The sequence below is a fragment of the Rattus norvegicus genome, chromosome 3, assembly GCF_036323735.1.
Source record: "Rattus norvegicus strain BN/NHsdMcwi chromosome 3, GRCr8, whole genome shotgun sequence".
Classification (NCBI taxonomy): Eukaryota; Metazoa; Chordata; class Mammalia; order Rodentia; family Muridae; genus Rattus; species Rattus norvegicus.
In genome coordinates, this window is record NC_086021.1 from 74,199,052 (window position 1) to 74,218,784 (window position 19,733).

The 19,733-nt window shown below is 42.2% G+C and overlaps 1 protein-coding gene across 4 annotated transcripts in view; it reads left to right on the forward strand.

Moving 5' to 3' along the window:
* Cers6 (ceramide synthase 6) overlaps window positions 1–19,733 on the forward strand; it is a 249,025-nt gene that overhangs the window by 160,532 nt on the left and 68,760 nt on the right. For 3 of the 4 annotated variants that reach the window (XM_039106361.2, NM_001399362.1, NM_001399363.1), the window contains exons 5-6: window positions 14,288–14,338; window positions 17,993–18,085. In XM_039106361.2, coding sequence (XP_038962289.1) covers window positions 14,288–14,338; window positions 17,993–18,085 — 144 coding nt within the window. Of the gene's footprint in view, window positions 1–13,102; window positions 13,631–14,287; window positions 14,339–17,992; window positions 18,086–19,733 lie in introns of those variants that run through there. The other variant, XM_063284272.1, reaches the window with a different exon arrangement.

The following is a 19,733-nucleotide window of genomic DNA, read 5'->3' on the forward strand; positions in this document are numbered from 1 at the left end:
AGTTACCTCCTTTATAATTTTTCTCAAATATTACAAAATCAGACCAAATATGCTTTTTATTTTCTTCATTACTAAGAATTCTCTGTTGTATTCAATAAAGGTGACAGCTTTATACTTCAAGACATCTACATTCCAGTAGATAAAAGGTCCTTACAAAAATAACAAAACAAAAACAAAAAAACAACAACAACAACAAAAAAAAAAAACACATCGTCCTAGATTAGAGGTTTCCTTTCATGGAGACAAAGTTGACAGTGTGGCCGGAGTGTAGCAAAACAGGTTTGTCTTTTGAAAGAAAAAAGGAAATGTGTCAGTGTAGCAGTAAATATTTTAAAAAGCCACTAGAACCCCCAGAATTCCCAGGGACTAAACTACCATCCCAACAGAACACAGGGGTGGACCTATGGCTTTATCAGCATAGGTAGTAGAGGATGGCCTTGTTGGGCATCAATGGGAGGAGAGGCCCTTGATTCTGCCAAGGCTTGATTCATTCGATGCCTCAGTGTAGGGGAATGTCAGGGCGGAGAGGTGGGAGGGAGTGGGTGAGTGGGTAAGGGAGCACCCTCATAGAAGCAAGGGGGGTGGGGCGGGATAGCAGGTTTCTGGAGGGGAAACTGGGAAATGGGATAACATTTAAAATATAAATTTAAAAATGCAATTAAAAAATAATTTAAAAAAAAGTTACCATCCCACACTAGTGCCAGCTCTGGCGAGCCACATGGCATCTGCAGGGCATTTTCATCTTAATCAGCAAAGCGTAACCGCTAAGCTCCCAGTCCTCATCCCACACTGTCTCTGGCTACTCTCTGAGCCTGGCAGCAGCCTCCCTCCCTCTTGTGACTCTCTTATTGAGGACTCTGCTCACATTCCCAGCATCCACCCCCTGTGGTTATAGTCACAACTCCCAGTAACCTGTTAAAATCAAAACTCAATAAGCTTGTAATTTATCAAACAGATTTATATCTTAAGTTCTCATTCACAAAACATCTGCACAATAAACTCACAACCAATTGATAATATAAACTCCCCATCTAGATAAGACAAATTGTCCTCTAAAAATCCATCCCTTATGAAATATTCATAACTACCTGTGGCCCTTTAAGGCCACACAGATCTGGGTCATCTTTCTCCTCCACCATCTTGGTTCTTCTTCCCCTCTCTCTCCTCCCTTCAAAACTGTGCCCACCTTACTTTTTTCACTGCCCAGTCACAGGCCTTGCCTTGTCTTGTGCCTGCCTTCACCTGCATACAGACCACAACCTACATGTCAGGATATGGTCCAAGAATGGAGTTGTGCAAGAGTTCTGAGTACTTGTGAGAAAACACCAAGAAATTAAGACAAGAGTCTCGTGACCTCACAACACAGAATTATTCATGGAATGTTTTTTTGTGCTCCTCCAGGCATAGCGGATAGGTGTGCTTTACTGCACCTGTTATTATTCATGTGCCACTGTGGAAAAACATAGTATCACCATGTGTGGCTTGTCCTTATAGTTGTGCACCCCACTCAGTGATTCTTCTTAACCCTCAAAGTACTAATTGTCAGATGTCTGAATAAGGCTGGCTATTGCATAAGACATTAGTCTGCTTCATGTTTAGGCCCCACTTTCCCAGGAGTTTAGGGAATGTGGACCTTTATTCTTAATTGGTTTGAATCCATGACTCATGCAATTTGACATAGCCCTTGGAGGCTCCCAGGTATGGTACCCAGGCATGGTAACAAAATAGTGTTTTTTAAAGACTAGTGAAGTTTCATGTACACGAGGTCAAGCTTAGAGTGCTCTATATTTTGAAGAAAATGGAAGGAACAGCTTTTCACTTCCTTTTAATTCAGTCTCTTAAGAAGTTGATTTTCCCAATATTGATGGTGTCACAGATGTCAGAGACCTTGAGCCAGACTCACTGCAGTGATCATTTGCAAGGGAAGGTGTGTGTAGAGGGTATGAAGTGGCTCATGCTGTGATATGCTGCAGCTCCCGGCTTCCAAGACATGCTGTTCTCTAATGCGTTGTTTTGGTTTGGTTTTTGTTTACATGTGTCTGTTTTTTTAACTTTCTTTTTGAGGGGAGTTGCTGGGGCAGAGGGCAGATACAAGAGGACTGGGAGAGGAGTGGGACCGGGGTGCATGATTGAAACTCACAAAGAATCAATAAATAGTTAAAATAAAAATAAGACGACGGAAGACGCATACAGACACAAAAGAAGGTGGATTTTACTTATGTAGGATTTAGTTCAAGGTAAAATTATGTAAAGGAAAGCAAGGATAACTGTGAAAAATCCTTTTGGTCGTTTCTTGTTCTCTCCTACAGCTAAAGGTCAACTAATTGTCTTTTGGGTTATGACGTCAACAGAAAGAGCCTTCCTCCACTTAACCTGATTGGTTTGATTCTGGCTTTTGTTCGAGAAGGTTGGGGGAGGGGTGCATCAAGCTGAGTGCCCAATACTATTAATGGAACCATACATATGGTGAGTGAGATTGATCTGAATAGCTCAGGGCTCTCTTTTGTTGGGAACAAGGGCTCTTGTAGATGGAATGTATCTGTCACCAGGTGTGCCTTGCATGGTCTGATAAGAGTAGCAGGAAAATCCAATGGCTTGAAAGGCACAAATATATAAAAATATATGTGCATGTTTAAAAGTTCCCCCCGCCCCCCAGTAGGAGTTGCCTGGAACATCTCTGTCTCCCAAGGTTGTCAGAGGCTTAATTCCTTCTCTATTTGTTGGTTTGCCAGCCTCAAAGCTGTAGTTGGCAAACTTCCTAGTTTGGGAACCTTATATTTAACAACATCAAGCAATTATATAGAATTTTAGAGAACCTTCTTTATTTTATTGATGCTAGACACTGTGGTACCTATTAACACTTGCTTGTTGGAAGTTAAGACCGAAGGACTTTTTAAATTTTTTTGAAAACTTTAAATTAAAAAAAAATTAACAAAAAGTAAATCATTTAATACAAACGACATTAAAAAAAACTCTTCAAAAATTAAAAAAATCGTATGGGCTTGTGGTGTTCTTCCTTAGTACAGAGCAACTATACTGTTATTGCCGTTCCTACAATCAGTCAATTGTGAGATGTTGTCTTAGTCGAAGAAATTTAAATGAAGTGTAGACTCCTGAGATGCATAATTTAGTGAAGTAGAAAAATGTTGATGGGTCTATCAGGGGATCGAAAATAGAATTTCCCCTCTTCCTGGGAAGTATTTATTTGATTTGAAAGTATTGTGCAAGGAGCCTTACTCTCACAACTAGGACATGGTTGAGGGAGGCTCGAATTTGGGTCCTGTCGCTCAGGTCTGTTTCTTTATAGCTTTCGTGAGGTTCCCCATGGCATCTCACACAGCACCACTTGTATCACAATTGGGCCTGGCAGCAGGAAGAGGTCTCTTAATATCAATTTATTTTTCACCTGCCTCTTCCTGCTGGTTTGCATGGCTGTCACTGAGAAGCAATGCCACGTAGCCTGCTGCTTCTCTATGCATAGCAGCTCCCTGAATAACTGATGGTGAGGGAACCCAGTACCAGAGAACCTGACGGACAAAACATATATTAGAGACAGTTTTTAAAACTGAAAAGTAATGTTTTCAAAGAAGTTGAGTTCAGTAGAGGAAACACTCTCCAAAGGCCACAGGAAACAAGTTTCTGGAGGCAGAAAGCCAAGACACTAGAGCTTAGAAGTCTGGCCGGCTATGGAGAGCCAGACAGTGGGGCTATATGGTTAAGACAAAGAGGTAAATAGTGGCTAGACTGTTCATAGCAAGGAACATGACCTGGAGTGGTCAGTAGACAAATGAAGAAGTCTTTCTTGCATGGTCACAGTGGACCAAGCCAGCAGCAGTCTACAGTGGCAGGAGCCATATTCTACTGCCCTATCAGAAATGAGGACAGAGTGCTAAGTTTTTTCCTCCCTGGAGAGTAAATCACGAGAAGCGGTGAATAGAATAAATATTGGAGCTATATCCAGCTTCATAAGACGAGGAAATATTTTTATTTTCTCTGGAAATTCCTCTCCCTTATCTAGTGACACTCATCCACATGTCTAATGGCTTCCCACCATACAACACTTTCCAGGAGAGTTTCCCTCCCACTACAGCCTCCAGGGCTGGGTTTAGTGTGTACTACTTTCTTGCATCTTATGTTTATAGCTATTATACCCTATAGTGTACTTGTTTTAGTTGCCTGGGAGATGGCAAGATTCCCCAAAGATAGAGAGCTTGCCTATGGTGCCCTGCTGTCTGCCAAGGTGACTACTTCATGTTAGCTCTTCAGCAAACACACGGGAGATTGCATGCATACAGAGAGCTCTACAGAAGCACAGAAGCGCCAGGGCTTAGTCGGTGGTTTAAGAATAAGGAAGAGTTGGTGAGGAGTCTCTCTCTGGGCACAAGAATGAAAGTTAAGGCTTTGTGTTATATTATTGGCTCATATCAGTCTCCCCTTCTACTAAATTCCCATTCTGCAAATTCAGTATTAAACTATTAATAATGTGCTTATATTTGAAATAACCTATAAACACAGAAGTGCTCCAAAGGCCACTATTCCCTGGGCTAGCTTTAAATTTAAAGCTAATTATAATTATTGGATAATTTGAGAGTGGCAGTATATTATTAATCTCTTAATGCTGCTTATAAATATAGAGCAAATTTCTTTTATAGCACCATTTGAAACTCTGGACTTTATCCGAACAAAACTTGTTCACTGCAGGAAATGGCTAGATACAATAACTTGTAGAGTTTAGTATTGATATACAAACAAAAAAAAAATCACCGGAGAAAATCACTACTCAGGGATAACTAGTAAGCCGCTATATTTTAGGCTGTGTGTGTGCGTGCGTGCGTGCCTGTGTGTGTGTGTGTGTGTGTGTGTGTGTGTGTGTGTGTGTGTGTTCATGTAGAACATAGTTCCTTCTCCATCTCAACAGTTACTATAGCCAAAGATTCAATCAGTTATTAATAAAAATAATGCAGAAGGTTACACATGTACTGAGCAATGTTCTGAGTCTTCAGAACACTGGACTATAACACTCACTGAGCATGCTCATTGGATTAGACATTATGTTTTGTCTATGGAGACTTTAAACTATGTGGGAATATAAGTAATAGTATATAAGCAAGCAAAGGCTACCCCATTTTATATAAAGGTCTGAGCATCCATAGATGTCAATATCCTCAAGGAGTCATAGAATCAGTTCTTTGTGGATATTGAGCAAATAGAGGGTGTGCTCTACATCTTAAACATGTTGTATATTCTCCTTGTGACCAGATTTTCACATAAAATATACCCGTTGTATTAGTCCTCCTTGGCACACATGGTGCTAGCATAGCTGGGATAAACGTGATATTCCAGCTGTGCCACCTCCACCCCTCTACTTTGTCCAGAGCTGTGTAAAGCAGCTAGGCTCGGGAAAGTACAAGCTAGAAAAATGGAGAAGTTAACAGTTTTCAGCCAGTGTAGGGTGAAAGGGATGAGCACATCACAAGTGCTCTGTGTTGGAACTCTTGCTGCTGCCTGTGGGGAAGAACTGCAGGAACTTTCCAGTAGAGCCAGATGCTGCCACCTGCAGCAGTAGTCAGCTCACTTCCGAAACCCAGACCATGTGTCCCCGTCTTCTGTCTTACTTTCTCCTCAACAGTCTGCATCCAGTTCTTCATCCCAGCGTCTGCTCTTAAAGGAGGCCAAACTCCGAGAATCTCCACCTCATATTGCTGATAATTATATTTATCCCAATCCTTTATTGTTAGAAAAAGAACTGTAATAAATATTTGTGTACCAAATACCTTTACAAGGAGGCCTGATGCTTTGTGCTTTTTAAATATATAATAAATAAATATAATAAATACTGGGTCAGAGACATGCACGTTTTAAACGCCCTTGACACATGTTTGCAGAATATTGGTTTCTCTTGACACTGATGATCCCTGGTATTAAGCTTGTTAAATATGTTCCAGGCACTGCAATGAAATAAAAATTCTGTCCAGTTTGTTTTATAATTTCTGATATTAAACTATAAATGTATTTTATTTAAATATTGCGTGTCTGTATCTTTGCTCCACTTTTACATTGTAAAATTACATTGTTTAATTATCTTAGTTTAGGAGCCATTTACATATTAGAGCCATCAGTCCTTTGTTACGTGTTGTAAGTTGTTCTAAAATTGTGCTTTGACTAATTTATGCTTCTCAGTAGCCATTATTGTCGCCTTCGTTCTCACATTCTTTACTGCACTGCATAGCTGCCATCTCTTCTGTTGACATTGTCACCCTTTTCTCCTCTCTCTAGCTCGGCAGTTCTCTACCTGTGGGTTTCAACACCTTTGGGGATCAAATGACCCTTTCACAAGGGCTGCCTAAGACCATTGCATATCAGATATTTACATTACGATTCATAACAGTAGCAAAATTAAAGTTATGGAGTAGCAATGGAAATAATTTTATGGTTGGGGGTCTCCACAACATGAGGAGCTGTGTTAAAGGATCACAGTGTTAGGAAGGTTGAGAACTGAGAATCTTTCATATTCTTTCTCCTTCGTCTGCTCTCTTTATCCCTGCTTCTTCTTCTCAGCATGGAACTGGACAGTGCATCAGGATTCGTGCTGGTTGTTGTGTAGAGACGTGTCCCTCAGCATTGATGGAGGTGACCAGTCGTGCTGATCTTGAGGAGCACAGCTAGTGTCCCTTGTGACTTTAGATGTGTTGGAGACCTTTAGTTGAGCTGAGGCAGAAAACCTGAGGTTTCCTGGCAGAAAGCAACGACACTCACATTCTCTTATCTTTGTTTCTCTGATAAAACCTTCACAAAGGCCTGAGACCTTCACAGAAGCCTGAGGCCATCATAGTGACCCTGTGGCCTCCGGGCCAGGGCTAGTGTAGGAATATCTTCTACTTTTGTGTGCTTGGAAGCTCTTTAGATTACTTTCAAAATTGATCGCAGAATGTGCTGAAGATCTAGAAGAACGGGATCCCTTTTAAAGACTGATCAATATGAAAGGCATATGCTGTCACAGGATCAATTCCAAATTACATCTTCACATTCAAAGCTAATACAGATGCCATGAGCCTCCAGGGAGTGCTACCACTTTGTTTTGTATATTTTTTAATTGTGTATCTCCAGGCCTGGGGAAAAAAAGAAAAGGATGCTTCCTTATATTCTGCTGAGTGGTCCAGGCCACTCACTACTGACAAGCCCAATCTTTAGGATGAAAGACTATTAAATACATACAGTTTATTTGCATTGTTTTTGAAACATGAAATATATCTTTTCATTCTGTTTTAAATTGCAGTAAACTCTGGATTGTTATCCTGAATTGATATGACTTATAATAAAGTGTACAACTGAGTATGTATGAAGATTTTCACTGTTTACATAATGTAGATGTTAAACATCACATGCACACACATACACATACATACATACATACATACATACATACATACATACATACATACAGGTGAAAAGTGAAATACAGAGATGCTAAAAGATCAGCTCAATGGGTGTGACTGAGCATCAGAGTTAGATGTCAACTTCTCAACGCCAAGGTGAGATGTGACGGGGGTAAACCCATCTCGTGCGTCAAGTAAATGCTAAGCTTTCACAAAAAGAAAAACACAGTGTTGTGGGATTTACAGATCAAATTCAGCATGAACAAAGAATGATTTTTTTCTAGTGTAAGTTCACTGCCAATGTGAAAGTGTATTTCTTATGTCTGTTTTTTACAGTAAGTCTTGAATACAACCAAAAGGTATAAGGGTAAAACATTGCTTGGTACACACACACACACACACACACACACACACACACACACACACATACACACCATTACTAATACATATTAACTCAGGGAGTAAGTACTATTTTAGCATTCCCAGACATAATCTGAAGAGCCATACATTTATTATTTAAGCTTTACAGAGAGGACTCTATTTTTAGTCTGACTTCCTTTAGTCATGTGAAAACCAGAAGGGAGTTTTGTTTGGTTTTTTGTTTGTTTGTTTTTTAAGACAGGGTCTCACTATGGAGCTCTGACTGTCCTACAGTTCACTGTGTAAATCAAACTGGCTAAGGACTCAAGTCCCCTTGCCTCGGCCTCTGAAGTTCTGGGATCAAAGATGTGCACCACCATGCCTGGACAGAAGGGAGTTTTGATAGAGATAGGAAACTGAAATTTTGTGTCTAAAATGCTAATTTTAGATATAGATCGCTTACCTTTCACATCATTGATAAAGCAACCCAAAAATCCATGATCTTCTTAATTTTGAAAAAACTACTATTCCCTGAGCTTTAGTACTCACTATTTCTTTTAAAAGTATGTATATATGTATGTATATTTGTATGCATGTGTATGTATGACTATATTTTTATTTAATCATTAAGCCCTTGCCTGGCAAACTGTATACTATTTTCTCTGATTATTTAACACCTTTTCTCCATTCAACCTAAACTGACACAATTATTTCATATGGTAAAGTGGTCAATCAGACCTTAATCTATTTTTATGTTAGATGCATGATGGGGTGTCTATATGACAGATGATATGAAGAAGCACAATAATACATACTCTTTAAATAAAAATTAAAAGAGTAATTATCACTCATGTCTTTCTATCTGGTCTCTATGCAAATGAAGGCTTCGGGGTAAGCCCCAGCAGTGCCCAAGTCTCCATTCTGCTGCTGGGATTGGGTTTGTTGGGGGTGAACAGACCCACAGATGCCTCCTCTGGGCCTCTGTATTATTGATGGATGGGCTTGCTGTTCTATTGGTGTCTTCAAGCAGATGTGCATAATGTAATGAAGAATCCCATTGTACTTTGTGGTTTAGATTGAGGGTGTTAAAGGTAGTTTTTTACATACCATAATGTGACTTTCGTTTTAATAAGATACTTCGGATGTCAGCTTAAAACGAAATCTCCGTTGATTTGTAATTTAGTAGCTGGTAAACATCATTTGGGAAGTGTGGTCTTTTAGTGTGGTGTAACTTTTAGACTGCTGTAACAAAATACACGGCTGGCTGAAATGTATTCCTCACTGCCCTGGAGGCAGTAGGCTCCTAATGAATGCCTGGCAGGCAATACTGTCTGGTGAGGGCCGACAGTATGCAGATGGCCACCTTTTACTGAATTCGCCACAGACTCTCTGTTCTGAGCATGTGCGCCGAGAGGAGAGAAGCTATATAAAGGATCTGTCTCAAGTACAGTGATGGCGGGTCTTAAAATATCAGCATATCGGTCCAGGATGATAACACAAATCACCTCGTGGTGAAGTTTTAGAAATTAAAAAGGATAGTGTTGATTCGCCAGCTGTTGGCCAATTCAGATATGGAGACAGTAAGACCAAGTATCTCACTGGTGACTGATAACATGGAGCCCTCAGTGTAAAAGGCCTGGGTGGTTTTCTGTAGATTAAATGGGATTCCAGAGGTCTTTTCAGTGTAACAGCACTCAGTGCTATTAGGTAAGGACCACACACACACAAAGTGGAAACACATTCTGAATGTCTGCGCGGTGCTATGATTGCCTAGTCTCTATGCACCCGTAGTACCTGGGGGTGCAGGGGAGGACATTGGGAGGACAGTGCACGAGCCTGGTGAGCTTGAGTTTGCCGCTCACTCTTCCGTATCGACCACCTAGGTACCTCCCCTTTTATTACCGTACCCCGCCAACATGGGCTCTAGAATGACACTTTGGTGCATATACTAAAATGTGGGCTGTGCCAATGTGTGTGTTTGGGATGTGTATGTGTACTCAGATAGGAGCGATATGATAGGAATGTTGTTTATCTTACACAGACAGGTAAGCAGACAGGGCCTGGCAGGGAGCCCCCACACCAGTCTCAACAAAACAGCCATCTCAAAGCCAAAGGTGCTGCTCAGTTTCCATTGTCTCCCTCCAGCGGTTATGAAGGAGTGTGACAAACTTACTTCCTAGCCACTACTAGGAGAAGCATCCTAAAAAGCTCTGCTCACAGCCCTTCTGCTGGAGGCTAGATATACAGGGGCTATTTTAGCTGGGTGAGAGCCACTGCCTCCAGCAAAGATTCCCTGCTTCAAATGCTATTTAGAACCAATCTAGTTCATCTGTGCTGAACTGTGAAGTAACAATGAGTTGTTTGGAATCAGCCGGTTGACAGCCTGAACTACCTTACCACCAAATAGGGGCCATGGTCTAACAGTGCCCGTTTCACTTGGGAGCCTCAGAAATATGGAGTTCCCCACCAGCCCCAGTCAGATGTACTGATTCGCAATCTGTATTTTGGCTATTTGACAAGCTTGCTGTGTCCTTTACAAATCTTTTAAGGCAGGCACCCGCTAGCTGTATTACTTTGTACATGGATTAAGTGAGATAATGTGTTCAGGTTACCCTCAGTCTGTACCGAGCTTCATAAACTTACATGTTCAGGTGTAAGACAGGAAGAGGCTGCCCCTGAGCTTCCAAAACAGTAAAAATTGAGACTTACTGAAGTTCTCAGATTTTTCAACCTAATAAAAAGTATTTTTATTTATTCTTTGAAGACATCATATATTAATTTGGTAATATTTTGATCATATTTGTCTGTCACTGTTGTGTTTTATACAAAGACAAGGAGAGAAGGAATATGTTTGGATGTGTAGTCTGGTGTGGGGGAAAGGGGGCCTCTACAGGCCCATGCTGAGGCACCCCTTCCCCCTGAGGGACCAGCCATACATGATGGTATGGCATAGAATAGAGTTTATTCAGAGCATGGGGAAGGGAGAGGGTAGTAGAGACAGAGAAAGGCAGAGAGAGAGAGAGAGGGCAGCCTGAGCACATGGAGAGAGGGAGTGAGGGGAATGGGGAGAGAGGACAGAACAAGAAGGCAAGAGAGAAAGAAGGCAGCAAAAAACCCCTTTTATAGTGAGTCAGGCACACCTGGCTGCTGCCAGGTAACTGTGGGGCGGAGCTTAGATAAAATGCTAACAGTCACTACCTCCCAACTCCCCCTAGGTGCCTCCCACCCAGTCTTGTTCCTTACTTCATGTCTTTTTAAAAATGTATTTATGAAGAATTTCTTAAACGGGTATTGTATTTCACTCATTTTCTCTCCATTTCCTTCCTCTAACTCCTCCCATGCCCTCCATTGTCCTCATATCGTTACAGACATACATATGCTTGCTTGTTTGTTTATAAAGACAATCTGATGAGGCCACTTAGTGTAATTCCTATCTGTATGTATTCAGAGATGATCCCTTAGGAGCTTCACTTGTCCCTGGAGAAGACTGTCCTCTCTTGACAACCATTAATGTCAGGAGATCAGTGTGAGATAGGCCTGTGTCTTCTGCAGAGGGCAGACAGGTGACAGGACCACTGAAGCCATGGGTCTAGATGCTGACCGTCCAGGGCACACATAGAGAAGCTTCGGTTTTAGAATGAAACATAATGCTGAGAAGCTGAGAGAGGAAGAGAAGCCCTGGGTGCTGGGTCTCCCTGTGTCTGATGTCCTGCTTGCTACAGGAAAGGATGACCATGTCAAAGAGATCTGTGCTTCTGTCTTGAGGGGCAGATACACTGAGCCCGGGGGCTTGAGAGCTATATTTCCAGAAAGCTCTTCCAGGCCTGCTACAGGCCTCACATACTCCTGTCATTTACATTCAGGACTTGCTGACCTGTCTACTTGAGCAGAGGTGCTGAGGCTGAGGGAAATGTGCCCGTGACATAATGTTCCCCTGGGGATCTTCAGCTAATTGTATAAATGACTTTATCAGAGATAAAAGCAGTAAATAAGATCGTACTGCACTCTAAAATAGATTTTATGCTATGCCCACATTTTTAAAACATGCTTATGTATGTATATTTAAAAATAAATCTATTATTTATATCTGTATGACACAGGGGAAGAAAAACAAAAACATGCTATAATTAAAAATGTTGATGCTGATGAGAATTTAGTTGTTTTTATCTCCATTCTTTTCTGTGCTTTCTAATCTCCTTCAATGAACATGCATTGTCTGTATGGTATAAAAATGTAATAACGTGCTACGGTTTTGTAGCTTCTGTAGTATTTTTATGTAGTTCGTCTCATCTGATCTTCATCCCTGCCCTGTCTTAGTTCATTTTCTAGTTGTTGCAAAGAGAGAGCAAGGCCACTTGTAAAAGAAAGCATTTAGATGGGGGTGTGTTTATAGTTTCAGAGGGTGAGTCCATGAGTAGTGGAGGGAAGCATGGTGGCAGGCAGGCAGGCCTGGTGCTGGAGCAAGAACTACGAATTTACTACTACATGGTCCACAAGCTGGAGGCAGAGAGTCTGGGCAGGAGGGACTGAGAGACTGGGTCTAGTATGAGCTTCTGAGACCTCACATCTGCAGTGGCACACGTCCTCCAACAAAGCCCCACCCACCTCCTTATCCTTCCCAAAAGAGTTTCACCAACCAGGGACCCAGAATCAAATATATGTGCTATTAAGAGCCATTCTTATCCAAACCACCACACACCCCACAGTCAGTCAGCAAACATCAATGGTACAGAAAAGAGAAAAGGAAGTAGGCACAACCTAGATGCCCAGGAAATCAAGGACATCGAGACTACACAAGGTGGATGGTGTTGGGCCAATAGCAAGTGGAAATCAGTCAGAAACAGAACAACTCTGTAAAGAAAGGAAGCAGACAGAAGAAACACAGAGACAGCAGATGTAAGGGAGGAAGGGCCCCTCAGAGTCTGTATAGGACACACCCAGACACCAGATTCTCAGCATCCGAAAAGGAGATGCATAAGATTGGAGGGGCAAGCGAAGGGGTGCACTGTGTGTGTGTGTGTGTGTGTGTGTGTGTGTGTGTGTCTGTGTCTGTGTCTGTGTCTGTGTGTGTCTGAAGGCAGACCTAAACAAGCAGCAAGCAAGCAGGTGGGTTGGTTTGTTTTGTTTCTTGGTTTTGGGGGGTTTTTTTGTTTTGTTTTGTTTTGGTTTTGTTGTTGTTGTTGTGTTTTTTTGAAGTTTGTTTGTTTGTTTGTTTGTTTTTGTTTTGTTTTGCAGGATTGGGTTTTTTAAGGAGAAAAAGGAAGTGTTGGGGGGGCGGGGGGGCGGGGTCCTGTGCTGGAGTGAGTTCGTAAATCTTGAATGGACACATTAACCAAATGGTGAATTTTGATTGTTGAACCTTGGTTTGTTGTTGTTCTTGTTGCTTTGTCTCAGGAATGAGTCAGTGGCCAAAAGACTGAATGGACCTTGGGGTCTAGCTTTAGGAAGCAACCCTAATGGGTTTTAGCTACGGGAAGAAGGGTAAAGAGCAAGCCTGGTCAGCTCCACATGTGCCGTGCTCAGGCCTGTGTCTGACACACCTGTTAGAGAGCCCTTGAGCAGACATTTTAAATTCTACTTCACAAAACAGCCCTTTCTTTCAGCTCAGTTTTATCAGACTCACAGACAGGACACAGCGACCATTTCAGCAGGGGACCACACAGTCTCTATTTGATTACAGTTTAGGCAACACTGAGCTACGTGACTAGGAAGGTTTTCCAGACTCAGGGCCTGCATTTACTTACTGAAAAAAAATATCAGCAGCTGTTGTGCTGATTGAGTGAGTTAGTGTACACGAGTACCACTGCAGCGGGTTAACGCAGAAAGGGCCTAACAGGAATCAGCTGCCAGGAGCTCATTGTCTCCATCCCTGTGTTCCAGAAGTGATGATAGAGGTGAGGAGTCATAAGAACAGTATAGGTATATCACATGTACAGGGATGGGACGTGTACTACCGAGTTGATGGCTAACGGTGGATGAGACATGTATTTGAGGATGTTGTTTCTGATGTCGTTGGATGGTCCAGCTCTCTGTCTGTCTCAATTCAGATCAATCCATCTATGGTTGTTAAGGTGTTTGGGATTCGTGTGGATACTTAGACTTTTTTTAGCACTGTATTTTTTTTTATAAGACAAATAGTTGACCGCATGAAGACTGATTTGTCCTAGAGATGTGGACCACAGGTTGAAAGATGGAAGGTCTACCACAGGGAGTCCTGTGAATCATCCTGCTGAAGCGAAGCATGGTGGTTGAACCCTAGTCAAGGCATGAGGAAGATGGCTTTATAGATACAGCCTGGGTGTTCCAGGGCAGGCTGCACCAGTCGGTAGCAGTGTTTTTTCCATAACTGAGATGGATGGTTTGCATCTGGCTCTGGAGGCACAGCTGTTGGGGTTGGTACACTGCAGGGATATGGCCGAGTGACAAGCAGAATATGTAAATCTCCAGGTCTAAGAGAGAGCTCGGTTCCAGAGAGAATGTACAGCGTGATGCCTGTTGTTTTAATAATATTCTAAAGCACGTAAAGTCTATTTCTCTGTTATTTTTTTCAGACCCCTTGGTTGTGGAATACAAGGCACTGCTGGTATAACTACCCTTACCAGGTAAGGAAGCCTGACTTCCAGGGTTTACAGACTGGGAGACATTCCTTTGGTCAACTCGCTGGTGTCAGGCAGGTCACTGACATCTCACCATCATACCTGATTCTTAGTGCCGACCATAACCTGGTGAACAAGACTTTGTGCATTCTTACTGAGGTGCATAATTAAAGTCTGGCCGCTTTAGCAGATGGAATAAACCCGGAAGGTTGTTGGAGAACAAGATGTCACCACTTGACTGAGTGGCTGGTTCCTGTTTCTCAGTACAGAGGGCAGTCTGAAGGCCTGCTGGCAGAACAGCCTTACCCCCACAGCAAATGGGAACTTTCCAGTGTGGAGCTGGCTGGTGCTGGCCGGTGCTGGCCTGCTGAGTTCTGTTGACTTTGCAGCTTAGAAGTGGCCTCTAAAGACGAAAAAAAAAAAAAAAAAAAAAAAGACGTGAATCGCAAACCACGCCTTGGTCTCCGAATGCAGGAAAAAGTTCTAATGACATCTCACATGGCTGAATTGTTTCAGTAACTAAAACAGGAGGTGGTGGTCTTTGAAATTCAGTCAGAGCCCTGAAAAGACTCCACCCTTTGCTGTTCTTTTGCATCTCCTTATGAGTTCATTACTTAGCACAAAGTCATCCCTAAATCAACTAATATTGGAATATCAAAGGTGGGACCTGGAATTTTCTAGTTAGTCGGGACATGTCCTGTAAGGGAAGCAAATGGAACTAGGTATTGTACCGAGCCCCTTCAGGTGCATTTGGACTTCCTGGGCGCATAAGGCTGGTGAGGAACACATAGTCCATGCCTTCCCTGTTACCCACAGAGCTGCAATGGGTAGAGGCTGACACTGTGTACTCCTTCAAGGCTAAGGGTGAATTGAAATAGAATTCCACTTTGCATTTGAATCCCTTAATTTATTTAGATTAGGAAAGAATTTACATAAGCAGCAAGATATAGTTAGAGAAAGCTGGGAGCCCATGAGATAACTGTTAGAGACTGAGGTTTGGCGAGCAGAAACCAGCCACTTACCTAACTGGCTGTCTCAGGCCCAACCATACTTTACTCTCCATACCTATCTACATTTCTACTTAAAAAAGAGCACCAAAGGGTTCTAGAAACTTCAACTGGACTGTTGGCATGCCAGCCACTACAGTGCCCCACATTTAAAAGGTAAATTCTGCAACATGAAAGACATTTCAACAAATGTCATTTAAAATGTAACACTTAACCTTGTTTTTAACTGTAAATGTAGCCTAAAATAACTTTCGAATTCTGCCTGTAGCTGAGAGGTTGCTCGGATTCAGATGAATGCCTAGGACTGTAGCCCAGAATGTAGCTGTGGGCTGTTTTTCCGACAGCACCATAGATTCCACACAGAAAAAAGTCTGAGGGGGCTTGGAGATAAGGTTATATTTAAAAGTGGGAAATGCCATTAGGGTGGAAAGAAAGATACCCCACCTGTGTGGATTTGGTCAAGAATGGTCTTCTCCTAGTAAGGCATCATAGCCCAAAGTGAGTAATTCAGCACAGCACTCCCCAAATTGAAGATAGACTCATGATCTCTGACAACAGTGGTTTAGCCTTGACAAGTGCCAAATGCTAATAAAAATTAATGACTTACTTTGTGTAGGGGGCATAGGAAATTAAGTAGCATACATGCAAGTATAATACTTTGTATAAGTCATATGTATATAAATACATAGAGCAGATTATAGCCCAGAGTTTAATCTCAAGCCTTTAGTGCACTCTTAAATATTGAACAAGCCTATGAAATATTCATTATGTCATTATATATTACGTAAGTAACAGGATAGATTTTTAGGTGAAAAATAGTAGTGTTCTTCAATTTTAAACATTCCCTCCTTTATATGCCTGTTTGTTACGCATGTACGAATTCCATACGGATGTGTATTTTACGGATTAAAGTAAGACAAGGTTATATGCAGTTGACCCTGTACAGCCTGTTACAAGGGGCACGCATACACGAGGCAGGAGAAGTCTAATGCAGAGATCAGGGCCTCAATAGCTCTGAGCCCTGGATCTAACCTTTTAACCTGCGTTAATTGATAGCAATTTTCTGTCAGCTATATAATCTAGATGAGAAACGAGAGTAGTAATTTTACAGATTTCGGGATGCTCAGTGAGTCATGGGAGTGTGTTTCACCAACTGCCGAGCGGCTGGTGAGTGCTGATTACTGAGATGCTCTTGCATGAACCCTGCACTTCCAAATGTGATCTGACTTGTCCTGTGACCCCTCTGAGGCATTTTCCCAGATGTGGATGCCAGAGGTCAGAAAATTTCATCAATACCAAATTTGACCTTAGCTCCAACCTGGACCATTTTCCCAGACTGCGTTGCTGACAGCATTTGCCTAAATACCTTGCTAATGCCTTTCAGTCTTAAAGAGACACATCAGTGGGAAGTAGATCTCTTTCAAGTTACCACTGAGCACCAATGCTTTTTTCAGTCAGTGAGTCACAGAATTTTGCAGGAAGACATTATAAGAGATCTATTCACAAGAGTTTCCCCTCTTGCCCAGCAGTCCTCCAACCTTTAAATTCCATCACATTGAATATCACGCTTTACCACATGGGTTTGCAAGACACTAGCTTTCAGGCTAGAGTAATTTTCCTTGTCCGGTTCAAAACTCTAATATTCTCATCCTACAATGTACCTCGTCAGAAATATGAGCAAGACACAGTTTCCCTTGATGCCTGTACTGAGCGAGTAAAGGCTATCTATCTTGTGATAGCTGTCCATTATGTTGTGATTGGCATATGGCACATATAACATTAATTTCCTTTACAGTATGGAGTGGTGCCTTCTGAATGGTGGTATAAATGTATTTGAAGAGCTTTAGAGTTTTGTTTTTAATTATTTGAGTAAACCAAGACACTTCATTATAGCTCAGTAAAAATAACTAAAAGTAGCTTATCAAAGGGTTGTTGAGAAAACTTGAAATTTTACGTAACTTTTTGTGTGTATGAGAAATACACTTCACCCACGCTCCTGTCTCCCTGAGCCTCTGAAGCAGTCAGAACAGGCATTATCTTCCATCCCTGGCCCCGCCATTTTACAAGTGACTTTACTACCAAGCTGTGGAGCTGGGCCTTCCTCTCACATATCCTGGCTGTCTGCTTAGTCAACTATGTTGGCAGCCTTCCTGCCCCTCTGACCTTTAAGTAAATATTTCAGAATCATTTGTTCTGAATATAGCATCATATTGAACAATTTCTAAACACACACCTCTCTTGAACTCGCACTTCGTTGACCATTCCGGAAAGCATCCCTGCCACCCACTTGTTCTGTGCTTTGAGCTGTCACAACAGCTGTCCTGCGTGTGCTCTAGAACATGTCTCCAGTTGTCTGAGGGATCTTGTAGCTGCTGTGTGTGACAGAACCAGAGATGCTGTTGTTACGCTCAATAATGAATTGAATCCCAAACTGCCATGGTAGCTGATGCTTTCTGGGTTTGAGATGAAGTGGAATTAATGTTCTCTAAGTTGTGGTCTGTAGGCAGCCTGGAGAGTACCATTGTCTACCAGGAAAACAGTGGGATTGCATGTGTTCAGCATAAGCCTGGTTGACCAGTTAGCCGTGAGCTTTTGGCTTTTGGGATACAAATTGGGTTTCCTGTTAAATGTAACTCTTCTCCTTTTTCCTCAGCCACTCACTGCTGACCTCCACTACTATTACATCCTGGAGCTGTCGTTTTATTGGTCTTTAATGGTTTCCCAGTTCACAGATATCAAAAGGAAGGTAAGAGTCCTGGTGTTACACGGGCTTGGATTAAGGCGGGTGAAGGTGTCAAAGGCATCCCTGAGCTCTGGTTAGCACCAGTTCCTCCACTGTTACAGGAGTTCTGTCTGTCTGTGCTGCTTTTTATACTCCCCACCCCTTCCAGTCTTACCTCCAAACCCAGTTCTTTATTAACCATGCAAAGGTAGAGCAGCAAAGCCAGGCACATCTGTAAGATGGGGATGGGAAAAATCACAAGTGTAAGGTGAACCCTAGCTATAGAGTAAGGGTGGACCTCAGAGCACTCTACCTGAAACACCCTGATATACATACATGATCGTATACAGGTTCCTAAACAGACTTGCATAGATGTGTATCTATCATATGTCTATAAAAATATCAACAAAGTCCTTATCTTCTCTAAATTAAATAAAAAGAGAAATGTATAGCTTCTGAGAAAGAGAGAGTGAAACCTCACTCACTACCACCACCACATGCACAGCGAGTTCTCCAGTTAACAGACTCTCTGGCTCAGTGGTTCTCAACCTTCTTAACGCTGTGACCTTTAACCCAGTTCCTCATGCTGCAGCGACCACCAACCATAAACTGGTTTCACTGCTTCTTTGTAACCGTACTCTTGCTACTGTTAAGAATCATAAATGTTTTTAGAGACTGAGGTTTGCCAAAGGAGTCATGACCCACAGGTTGAAAAACACTCATCTAGCGTCCAACTACAGCACAGAAACAGTTCTCCTGAGTGAAGTGGGCTCTGCTTTGCCCCTCTGCTCCCCTGGAGTCCCCTGTACTGAGAGACCGTCTGCATAAGCTTCTGAGCATTAGATCTGCTCACTCTGGTCCCATCCTGCTAGCCCCTGGGGAGGATACTGTGTGACTGACCGCTTCCTTTCTCTGTCATGCTATATTCTCAATATTCCCATGTCTATCAAAAATCATCTCCTGCCATCCATCTACATAAGAGGTAGAAAGGCAGGTTACTACAATTATTTACATTCATTTATTTTGTGGGCATATGTGTGTGGGGTGGGGAGGGTGTGCATGGGGGTGGGGGCATATGGGTGCAAGTATCTTCAGGGGTAGGACTCTTTCTCTTTCCAGCAACAGACATGTGCTTGGCTAACTAAAAAGGAAGGAAGGAAGGAAGGAAGGAAGGAAGGAAGGAAGGAAGGAAGGAAGGAAGGAAGGGAGGGAGGGAGGGAAGGAGAGGGGGAAAAGTCTCTCCTAACTATATTACGATTTGATCCTAACCTATCTTAAGTATATGGTCCCATCAAGACCAGCTTAGGTATATTGGGTGACTCATAAACACCTACACTTGTGGCTCCCTACTTGTCTTACCAAGTATTCTGGAAACAGTTAAAGAGTCTCCAGTGATGATCTTTGGCTGGCTCCTCCATCACGTGAAGAGTGTTCCTTATGCTGGTAGTTGGACCGTTTAGACTAATGATCTCCTCCGAGCCAGGTTCCGTATTAAACTCACTTTATATTTACTTTTCCAGTAGCTCATTTGTCCTGGTAGCCACATAAGTCACACTTTACATAGCACAGAGGTGCAGAACATTCTTTCTTTTATATTTTTTTAACTTGAGAAATTAATGCTGGATGAATCAGCGTGAATCTCTTAAGGCCATGTGACGTGGGAGTGAATTAG